Here is an 11,916-nt window from a genome sequence, read left to right as displayed (position 1 = left end):
GGAGAATGCTTTTTTTTTTTGCGGGAAGTAAATGGAGAATGCGGTGTGGTGTGAATACCTATCAGCTGAAATACATGTAGAGACTGCAGCTGATGGGTATGATGACTGACGATGGAGATTACGAGCTGCATGGAGCTCGGCCTCCAAACGACATTTCCGAAGTGTTTGCTTTTTTCTTTGGCGAATACGGTGCGTATCTTTTCATTGGTAGAAGGAGTGATTTACAGCATGAGTTACAACGATGCACTACGCCATGTATACAAGCAGGCATGGAAGTGATCGCCGAGCAAACAGAAGGGGGTTGCTCATCCCCGATAGATAGAACACGGTCTAACTCTCTGGGATTATGTTGTTGAGCGCCGGCGCCGGCCCTAGCCCATAGGCGTGCTTCGTCCTTGATGTTAGAGCAGATGTGTGAGACCGATGGCCGGTCTCCATCGAAGACGCAACCGTTTCGGTGCTTCCAAAGCCACCAGGCGGTGAGCATGATGAGGGAGGCTAGCCCCTTGCGCGCGGCGGCGGGCGCGCGAGCACAAGATGTAGCCCACCAAGTGTGAAAGTCCATCTCGTCGCTCGGAAGATCAGTGGTGGATCGCGCCTAGGCCAGAATCTCATGCCATACTTGCGTGGAGAAGGAGCAATCTATGAGTAGATGTTGCATTGTCTCCTCTTCCATGTCGCAAAGGGTGCATGCGGGCTCATGGGGCAAACCATGTTGAGCGAGGCGATCAACTGTCGAGCACTGATCTTGCATCGCGAGCCAAATGAAGAACCGGATGCGGAGAGGTGCCCAAGATTTCCAGGTGAGCTTCCAGTGTGGGTCCTCGCAAGCATCGAGGAATAGTGCATGGTAGCATGAGCTAGCGGAGTAGCAGCCCGTCGTGGTCCATCGCTAGTGTATGATGTCCGAGGAGTTCGAGAGCCCAATGTGGTGTACGGTCCGCCAGAGTTGGATGTACTGCACCATGGCGGCAGGACCGAGAGCGCCCTGAATATCTTGCACCCAAGAACAGTGGTGCATGCCTTCCAAAATGCTGCAGGTTTTGCGGCGTCGCCTAGGAATCATCGCGTAGATATAGGGCGTGATCTCAGCCACCGATTGGCCATTGATCCAATGGTCAGTCCAGAATTTGCAAGAAGCGCCCAATAGACCAAGAGGTGGATGCACGGAAGATGGCGCCGACGTCCGCGTCACGCGGGATGTGCAGGTGGCTCCATGGTCTAGAAGGGTCCGTGCGTTGGAGCCATAACCAGTGTTTGCTTTTGGAAACAACTGGAACATGATTAATGATATGACCAACTCTTGTTCTATTGTACCAACAATTCTCAAAATCAAGTTGATGTTGTTGAGCGCCAAGAGAAGGCCAAAAAACTATAAGCCGTTAGACTAGCTAATGAGAAGAAACAAATTCACGAGGAGCATGTAGATGAAAAAGAAAAGAGTTCCAATCCAAACACATTTTATCAAGGTGTACATCAATTTGTTTGTTTCTTTTGGTTGCCTCGTACCAAACAAGGCCACCAGGCCCACAAGTAAAGGAGATATATTTTGTTGAGACTAATGATGAAATCCTAGTCTGCTACTCATGTTCAAGACCACCAGAGCTGGATGTACACGTCCGAAGATTTTGATGGTGGAGGTTACTTTCCTTGGGAAATATCGGCTGGGGGCCACCAAAGAAATTACATTTAATTATTTTTGCCATCTATTTTGTAATGATTATCTGCTAAAATAAAACACGTGATCAGAATTTCCTTCCTTAGTTACTTTCTCAAGAGTTAGAGATAACGAGACACTACAAGAAATATGTCAACTAGTGACCTTCTGTCAGTGACCCTGGAAGAATTGGTCATAGATCTACGACCATTTGAGACCAATTGGTCAAAAGCTGTTTGGGGGCTCCAAACACTAACTATATCGACCATTTTGGTCAGAAAGGTCGTAATTTCCTTACACGAAAAGGTCACAAAGCAGACAACACTGATCCGCTGCCTTATTTCGAGCTGGTCATGACCAATATAGATGGTCATAACCTTGTAAGTTGTGGTGGATTTCTATGACTAGGCGCCACCTCATCAGTTTTGCCTATGTATCATGTCCATGTGTCAATTTTTGCCCTAGGTTGTGAAGCAACGTATATTTCTGTCATTCCCAAAATTCCCAAAAAATTGGGCATTCTTTACTATCCAAATCGTTGCCTCATGACAATATTCAACTCCATTTGCCTGGTAAATCTTCCTCGGCAAATTTCCAAAGTTTTTGTTCAACTCGAACTGTTGTGAAGGAAGTACTAGCTAGGCATATCCTAATGAGCTAAATTTTTGCCACATCTTCTATATTCCCAAATCATAGCTCTCCACAAAATTTGAGCCCCATCTGACAATACATGTGAGTGTGGCTTCAACATTCATATTTCTGTCCAGTATGGTACGTTGCAAAGCAAGTGACACCTAGGCTCCTCCATTTGAGATGCAAATTTTCCAGGATAGTGTCCTTAGTAGATGATCATCCTCGGCCAAAACTCAGGCCCATTGGCCATGTGCATTTCCCGTACCACTAATCAAACACTTGGGTGCTAATTCATGTTTGAGCATTGTTCGGTCTCCTCGTGAGATTCTTCTGTTGTTATTTTCTTCCAATCATCTACGTGGGGTGTGCCAAACCTACTAGACATGCCTAGGCTTCCCAGAACGCATGGCAACGCCACGGTCACGCGGTGACCACGCGGCGGGCATGCGAGTCTACGCGCTTTGGAGTTGGGGCCCTGGGCCACCATCCAAACCTCAACGTATCACCACCAAACCATGTATTTATGCTTAAATAGATACTTATGAACCTAGAAATGATTTTTGGAAAAAATAAAGAGCAAACTATAAGGCAGCTGCAGTTCAAATTTGACCCGCTTCCTACTGAATAGGCGGAAATTTGTCTTTTTCACCAGAGGTGGATACATTTTTTTTACACCCAACCATTTTGTCAATTGTGCATTAAACATGGCCTAGTATTTTATAAAATTGATTTGGTCCTTTTTGCAACAATTATTTGGTAGTTCCTTCACAAAAAAACCTCATTTCGGGCACTCGAAAAATGGAAAAAAAGAAAATGAAAACTCCCTTAGGCAACATTGTTAGGAATTCCAAGATGCACCCTTGTGCACAATATGAGATCATTTGAACAAACTATGCCATGAATGTGGCCATAAGATTGATTATTTGGCTTGAAAGCCATGAATCTTCACGCATGATAGCTCATTTCTGAGAATACTTTTTTTAAAATAATTGCTATATTACAAGTTTATTATTTTTCCTAGAAACTTGGTCACGTATGATGACACAATGCGAAGATTTTCCAATTTTTTGATTTTTTTGAATTTTTTATGCCCGTTTCAAAATGCGGTCAAAACGGCAGGCTTGACCGTTCCTAGATAGTGGTTGAATCTTGGAAACCTTTTGATGTTTCTCTGATTAAATAGATACTTATGTACCTATAAATGATTTTTGGAAAAAATAAATAGCAAACTATGAGGCAGCCGCAGTTCAAATTTGACCCGCTTCCAGCTGAAACGGCAGAAATTTGTCTTTTTCACCAAAGGTGGATCAAAACTTTTTACACCCAACCATTTGGTAAATTGTGCATTAAATATGGCCTAGTATTTTATAAAAATGATTTGGTCCAATTTTGCAACAATTATTTGGTAGGTTCTTCACAAAAAAACCTCATTTGGGGCACTCGAAAAATGGAAAATGATTTTTTCGTCCAAAGAAAATGAAAGTTTCCTTAGGCAACATTGTTTTCCATTCCAACATGCACCATTGTGCACAATATGAGATCATTTGAACAAACTTTGCCATGAATGTGGCCATAAGATTGATCATTTGACTTGAAAGCCATGAATCTTCACACATGATAGCCCATTTCTGATAACACTTTTTTTAAAAGAATTGCCGTATTACAAGTTTATTATTTTTTCTGGTAACTTGGTCACATATAATGACACAATGCGAAGGTTTTCTAATTTTTTGATTTTTTTGAGTTTTTATGCCCATTTCAAAATGCGGTCAAAACGGCGGGAATGACTCTTCCTAGCAAGTGGTTGAATCTTGGAATTTTTTTGGTGTTTCTCGGATTAAATAGATACTTTTGTACCTAGAAATGATTTTTGGAAAAAATAAATAGCAAACTATGAGGCAGCCGTAGTTCAAATTTGACTCGCTTCCAATTGAAATGGCAGAAATTTGTCTTTTTCACCAGAGGTGGATCAAAACTTTTTACACCCAACCATTTGGTCAATTGTGCATTAAATATGGCCTAGTATTCTATAAAAATGATTTGGTCCAATTTTGCAACAATTATTTGGCAGGTTCTTCACAAAAAAACCTCATTTGGGGCACTCGAAAAATGGAAAATGATTTTTTCCGTCCAAAGAAAATGAAAGTTTCCTTAGGCAACATTGTTTGCCATTCTAATATGCACCCTTGTGCACAATATGAGATCATTTTAACAAACTATGCCATGAATGTGGCCATAAGATTGATCATTTGACTTGAAAGCCATGAATCTTCACACATGATAGCTCATTTCTGAGAACATGTTTTTAAAATAATTGCCGTATTACAAGTTTATTATTTTTCCTGGTAACTTGGTCACATATAATGACACAATGCGAAGGTTTTCCAATTTTTTGATTTTTTTGAATTTTTTATGCCCGTTTCAAAATGCGGTCAAAACGGCGGGAATGACCGTTCCTAGCTAGTGGTTGAATCTTGGAAATTTTTGGTGTTTCTCTAATTAAATAGATACTTTTGTACCTAGAAATGATTTTTGGAAAAAATAAATAACAAACTATGAGGCAAGCGCAGTTCAAATTTGACCCGCTTCCAACTGAAACGGCGGAAATTTGTCTTTTTCACCAGAGGTGGATCAAAACTTTTTACACGCAACCATTTGGTCAATTGTGCATTAAATACGGCCTAGTATTTTATAAAAATGATTTGGTCCAATTTTGCAACAATTATTTGGTAGGTTCTTCACAAAAAAACCTCATTTGGGGCACTCGAAAAATGGAAAATGATTTTTTCGTCCAAAGAAAACAAAAATTTCCTTAGGCAACATTGTTTGCCATTCCAATATGCACCCTTATGCACAAATATGAGATCATTTGAATCAACTATGCCATGAATGTTAAGGTAGATTCTTTTTTGAATCATAATTTGTCTTTTTGATGAGAGGTGGATCGAAAGCATTTTACATGTTAAGATTTGGTCCACTGTACATAAAATGTAGTCTTATAGTTTTGGAAAATGGTGTGGTGCCATTTTCAAACAAATATTTGGTAGATTCTTCACAAAAAAAGAATTTTGTCACTCCGAAAATAGAAAATGATTTTTTTCCTAGAACTCATTTCTCAAAACACTTTTTAAAGATATTTGTCTTATTCCAATTCCAAGTTTGTTAGTTTTCCTAAAAACTATGTCACATTTGGTGACATAATGAGAATGTTTTTTTTAATTTCTCATATCAGAAAACTGTTTATATGATTCAACACCTTTTTTTGAAACAACATGATTCAACACCTTATTTTTAGTCAATTATGACCAATTTAGAAGGTCATAACGTGTACTGAGTTCTGATTAGTCCATGGGCATGGCACGCGGATCATGCCTCAAACGCCGTCGGATGCTCCCGGATCCGACGGCAGCCCTTTCTCCCTCACCCCCTCTTTGTCTCAAAAAAAAGAAAAGAAAAAGAAAACTACCTCACCCTCTCTCCCCACGAACCCTAGCGCTCCAGATCCGTACCCCGCCGCTCTCACCCTCGTCTCCCACATCGCCGCCGCCACCCACGCCGATCCCATCCCTCCCCTTGTCTCCCTCCCAAACCTTGCCGCTGGCGGCCTCTCCCCCTCCTCTCCGCTTCCCCCCACCTCAGGCGGAGCCCCCCACCTATCCATCTCTCTCCAGCGACCCCTCTCTCTCCCCCGGTACTCATCTTCGCCGCTAGGGTTTGCGGTGGCTTTGCCCCACGCTCGCCACGGCTCTTCGGCAACCAGGACGCAACGGCGTCGACGGGATCCGACGGGCGCGTTGCTCCGGTGATCCGGTGACTCAGGTGAGTCCCTCTAGTCCTCCTCGTCGCATCCCTCCCTCTCTTCCTCACCACGTTCCCTCTCCCTCTCAGATCCATCATCGCTCGAGGAATGGAACACCATGGACGGGATGGCCACTTCCTCCCCTGCTCCGACGCCATAGAGGACGCCTTCTCGCTGCAGCGTCTCCTCACCGCCGAGTCTCTCTGGGGTGGTCTGGTGGCTGTGATCTCGACCCGCCCCAATGGATTGTCCGGCGTTGGCGTACACAGCGGAGGTGCTGCTGTTCCGCTACGCCAACCCCATCTTCCAGCCCTCCGTCGCCCCACTAGCAAGCTGCAAGGTGAGGCCGTCTGGGATTCTGTTGTGTGCATTTGTGCACACTTGTTCATTTAGCTGATCTGGGATTCTGTAAGGAAGATCATCACAATTATAGATTTGTAGTTTCTTTGGTTGAAGCATCTGTTCTAGTTTCGTCGGCTGTAGCGTGTGTTAAGAAAATGTAGTGATGGTTTAGTTGTCATGTTTCAAAAATTTATTTATCCGTGATGTGATGAGAACATTTAGACATTGCATTGTTGCATTCTGAATTAGACAATGAATAATGTTTTTATGTTGCTAACTTTTTATTGTTGGGCCTCGAGGATGACAACGCCTCGCAGCACTCGTGCAAAGGGGTGCCCAACTCCGGCCTGTGTTCTAGCCAGAGTTTCACTAATTCTAGTGCAACTCACTGTAAGTCAGAGGGCAGTTACAACATAATTTTCAGAGCAATTTTGTTTGGTTTGTCTTTGTTGGGTAACATCACTTTTCTAGATAGTTTTAGGGGTTTGTCAACGTTAGGTGATACTGTGAAAACTGCAAATCTACAGATTTATAATGTAATTCAACTGCACATTTACACTGTAACTCCGCTGTAGAACTATAAATATACTAGTGCAATTCAACCGATTCACTACTGTAAATTACAAATGAGGTTCACAAACTTACACTCATTTATAGTGGTATAATCTACAGTTCTTACAGTGGTTATATGCAGCAGTTTTTTTCATAATTTTCAAGATGTACTCATGTTAATCACATTGCAATTTTTGTTCTACTGTTCATCTACTTTGTTCTCATGTACACCACCCTCTTTGTTCTGTTGGTTTGGCAGCGGGTCTAGTTGAGTGCAATCCATTTGGCCACTGTAATATTTACACAGTATTTTTTTAAGTCCTAGTAGTAATGCCACTGTAATATTTACACAGTGTCAGTGTAAGTTCTATGTAAATACAATCACCGATTATCTATAAGTTCCTGTCACGATGTCACTGTAATTTTCAAACAGTGTGTATGTAAGTACTGTGTAAATACACTGTAATTTTTAGAAGTTCCGGTGCTAATTTTGACTTAAGTTGCGTGTATGTAGATTGTAACTCTTAAGATATCATTGTAAGCACACTGCAAGTAGACTCTAAGTAGACTATAATGACTGTAATTATCACTATAATTTTCTCTCTCTCAAATGACAGTGTAAGTTCTATGTGAGTCCACTGTGATCATTGTTTTCATACTTTCTATAAGTTCTGGTCATAATTTCACTGTAATAATCACACGGTATGAGTGTAAGTTCTGTGTAAATGCACTTTAATTACCACTTTAATTTTCTCCCAAATGACTGTAAGTGGACTGTACGTTGACACCACTGATGCTAGACCTACAAACAGTAGTTTGATGGATCTGTAGGTTTTTTTTGGGCTGTGGTATTGCGATAGTTGTAGCTCACATGTTTGAAACCAGGTCCAGTTCCAACCCGATTAGGATTGGCCTTTTAGTATCATGGATTTACCAAGTTGGGATGTCGAGATAGTTGGATTCCCATTGTCTCTTGTAGCACCGAATGCTAGTATGTGTTTTACTAAAGTCATCAGATAGTTAACTCACTGTGAGATGTCTACTCTTGTTTTGTTAACAAACATGAACTGTTAAGTCATCTATTCCTGGCTGTTGCTTTTGTTCAATATATATGTGTGCTTTCTGTTCTTTTGCAATGTCCACAAACTACTCTGTTTTGTTAATTATATGTCCGATGAGCAACCAGAGCTTATAGTGCTGATTCTGATGATTATGTATGTTCGTAGGGATATGAAAGAGAGGTTGCAAAGGCTGCAACCGAGGAACATAAGAAGAAGCCAGTGGTACTGCACCCAGCCCTGTGCTCCTGCTTGGAATCTCTGCGGCGCGTGTGATCTGACTGGGTTGGGTTGGTGTCTAGTTGCAGGACAAGGTGGTGAACTCGCTGTTCGAGAAGAGGCCGAAGCAGTTCGGCATCGGCGGCGCGCTACCGCTCATGCCCCCTACCATTGACCTGAACAGTGGCATTTGAACACCACCACTACTAGTATAATTTAGCTTTATTTTATAATCGGTAGGTATCTAGTACTAGTAGACTTGTGGTAGCCCAGTGATGGTGCTGTTCTTCTAGTCCCAGTTTCAGACTTTCAGCTGTGCAAGGACTAAGTTCAGTAGTTGGCAGTTTAATCTAGTATGTGATGATGAAAGGACCAAGTTCAGTACAAATATTATGTTAACTCCTTACAATTAATTTCGGATCCCTTCATCTGAGAATTTAAGCATGTTATCTACTCCATGCAGAGCAACACACATACTAGTAGAAAATAGCATGTCATAATGGATAAACACTGGTTAGTAAGGAGTTAATTCTGTGATTTCCTGACTGCAAATCTAGGCGTACGAGCTACTATAATTATGCAGTAGGAAAGAGCATGTCCTGATGCTTCAGATTAGCATGCAGTGGAATTAGTTCTGGATTCCTTGATTGCAAGTCCAAATATGTGAGCTAGTAGTCACGGTGGTGTACCTACACAACTTTGCTGTTAACTGCTCGGACTGAATTAATTGATTGATAGCCTTTTTTACCTACACAAGCTAGCAGCGGACTAACAATTTGTACTGAATTAATTGATGTACCTAGAGGAAATAAACAGTAAACTAACCCAGATCATTGTTGGGAATGCTGGTCATTGTCGCTGTGTGAGTACAGTTCTTATTGCCTTGTGTCAATGGACCCACTGATCTGAAGTCAGTCCTTAATGTGTGGATGGTTGTGCTGTTTTGCTAGTGTTTGAGATGGTCTTCCTGTTGGTGCATGAGGAAGAGGAAGTGAAGTCATTGATTTGTCCACCGAGGAAGAGGAAGCGTGAAGTCTTTGATCTGTCCAGAGGGTAAGTCCTCGGTCTGTCCCACTCTTCCTTTGCTATGTGATTGTGACCTCCATGTGTTATCTACTTATCTCGACACTTTGGTTCATATACTATTCTTGTGAATTTCCAATGCTATGTCAAGAAATGAATCTGTAACCTTTAATGAATTCAATGTATGATCGTGATGAGAACGAATGAATGAATGATATCATACCAACTTGTTTTTGCCCTTGATTAGTATCATTTGTGGTAGCTCCTAAGCAACATGATCTTTTTTTTGCTCCGAGTTCCTAAGTGTGGTGTTGTACTTTTGTTAACAAGATGGACAAATTTTTAAATTTGGTGAACATTAGTAGCTTAGTTGTGCTTGATTGATGTCCTGCTAGCTGCTACTGTTAATTGTTACTGCCATGATGTTGACACTGCTTAGAATATGTTTTGCGCCTTAATTCTAGTAGTATTTGTTGTCAAAAGCATGATTGTATTGTGAGCCATCAATTTCTTGGAGTATTCTTAGAGCTTGCTGGTATTTACTTTTTCCACCAATATAATATTTGTTAATATTTACTCATGGTTGCTACTGTTATCCGTGCCCTCATGCTTTAGGATCGACCCCTAGCTGCTTGTGTATTTGTTTATTATTCTGTTTAATATTCTTTTCCTAGCTATTGTATGTTCGAGGATATTGCTTTCATTCTGAATTCACAGCCATGATAATGATCATTTCCCGTCTTTTATAGGAGCTCTAGGCTCAAGAAGTTGGAAAAAGGGAACGCTTCATCTTTGTAGCTAATTATATGTTCCTGGATGATGTGAATGGCTGTTATAGTACTTCATAGCAGCACTTTTGTAGTTGTTCTATATTCCTGGATGATGTGAACTATGGCATGATTGTAATATATATAATATACTCATTTTGGTCGTCATTTATGAAAATTTGTCTGATTGGGGCTCTCTTGACCAAAGTACTGGTTATTTATTGCTGATACTTTATTGTTGATATGTCGGAAATGAAACATATACTATTTAGGCCCTAAAAAGCCACAAATCAAACAATTTAGAAAAAATGAATAAAATTACTAAAAGAATCAATTGTGAAAAGGCGATGGCCAAGTAAATAAAAAGGCTTAGGCCCAAAAACAAAAGAGATCACAAAAAGGCCATGATCCATGAAATAAAAAGGCTAGAATGTTGGGCTAGGCCCATGTAGCTACCGAAAATTAACGGAAAAATATATGTTAAAAAGGCTGAATTAATGGGCTCGGCCCGTGTAAAACACCAAACTGGACTGGGCTGAATCTTCTCAACGACCTTTTCATTTGGTCGCAATTTTGCCACGTCAGCTTGCCACGTCGGATCCGACGTGGCCTGGGCAGAGAGCTAGCAACCACAACAGAAGGTCGTTGAACTAGTGACCTTTTGTTTTGGTCGTGGAGTTCCACGACCTTCTCACACAGAAGGTCGTTAATTTCAGTTTAAGACCGCCAGCTTTTGACCTTCTGTTTTTGGTCAAAAAAGGTCGCAAATGAAAATCAATGACCTTTCAGTGACCAATAGTGGTGGTCGCAAGTTGACATATTTCTTGTAGTGAGAGGTATTGTTAGGACAACTTATTAGCCAAGTTTGAGTCGGTTGTACTAGTAGTATAAATAGTCATGGTAAGGCCATGTAATAGGTAGGTTATTTTGAGATGAATTAGACATGTGTATGTTTTCCGGCCGTCGGCCATTATCAAATTTAGAGAAACCTTGTCAAAAATCTCTACTGGCATGTGAGTTCCCGTGACGCGTAGGAGATTACAAGATGAATCTATATGGTTCATCCACGTTATTCCTTCGAACCGAGGGGTGGCGTAGTGTTTCTGCGGAGTTTGTGAGTTTCTCCGTAAACCCGCAACGAGTTTTTGCTGCAATGGAGATTTCTGGCGTGAAGGATCTGGCCAACAATAGACCGACCCTCGTCTCGAGGTTCGCCCCACATCAAGTGGTATCAGAGATCGGTGTTTCTCACGGCACTTTGGAGGAGATAGCCGGCGTGCCGTCACCATGGAGCTATTGGAGGCTCTCCGTTGATTTTTTGCTGGAGGAGAAAGGTTATGGTGCTGAACTTTTTCACACCTGCCGTAAAGTGGGAGAGAAAGTTTGCGCCACAACGACCTTCCATGACAGTTCAATCAACGCTATTGGCATCGACATGGTGGAGAAGCTGCAACTATCGATGACACCACATCAATGACCGTACTCACTGAGGAGGTACTACGACAAGTTCGATATTACGCACCAAACTACGGTACTGTTTTCATTTGGGAAATTTTCTTGTGAAGTTTTGTGCGGCGTAATTCCGGTATCGATTATTTCTTGTCATATACTGCTGGGAAAGCCATGGTACAAGAAAACTAACGCTACACATGACTATTCCGCCAACATATACACTGTCATACATGATACAAAATATGTTCTTCTGTCCATGGAAGAGAAGCCGTTTAACACATGGAGGAAAGAACGACTACAGAAAAGGAAGGAGTGTTGGGAATCGTAGCATAATTTAAAATTTTCCTACGCTCACCAAGATGCATCTATGGAGTCTACTAGCAACGAGGGGAAAGGAGTGGATCTACATACCCT

At 41.5% G+C, this 11,916-nt stretch overlaps 1 protein-coding gene across 1 annotated transcript; it reads left to right on the top strand.

Moving 5' to 3' along the window:
• The first annotated feature begins 5,781 nt into the window (after positions 1-5,781).
• Positions 5,782-8,690, top strand: LOC109741973 (uncharacterized). The gene is made up of 4 exons (XM_020301063.3): positions 5,782-6,109; positions 6,179-6,429; positions 8,210-8,266; positions 8,350-8,690. Exons 2-4 carry the CDS (start codon positions 6,331-6,333, stop codon positions 8,452-8,454), a joined length of 261 nt encoding a protein of 86 aa, XP_020156652.1. The 5' UTR covers positions 5,782-6,109; positions 6,179-6,330; the 3' UTR covers positions 8,455-8,690.
• Positions 8,691-11,916: the final 3,226 nt, after the last annotated feature.

This window comes from Aegilops tauschii, chromosome 7, assembly GCF_002575655.3.
Source record: "Aegilops tauschii subsp. strangulata cultivar AL8/78 chromosome 7, Aet v6.0, whole genome shotgun sequence".
NCBI classification, from domain to species: domain Eukaryota; kingdom Viridiplantae; phylum Streptophyta; class Magnoliopsida; order Poales; family Poaceae; genus Aegilops; species Aegilops tauschii.
This window is presented reverse-complemented; position numbering and strand designations above follow the sequence as displayed.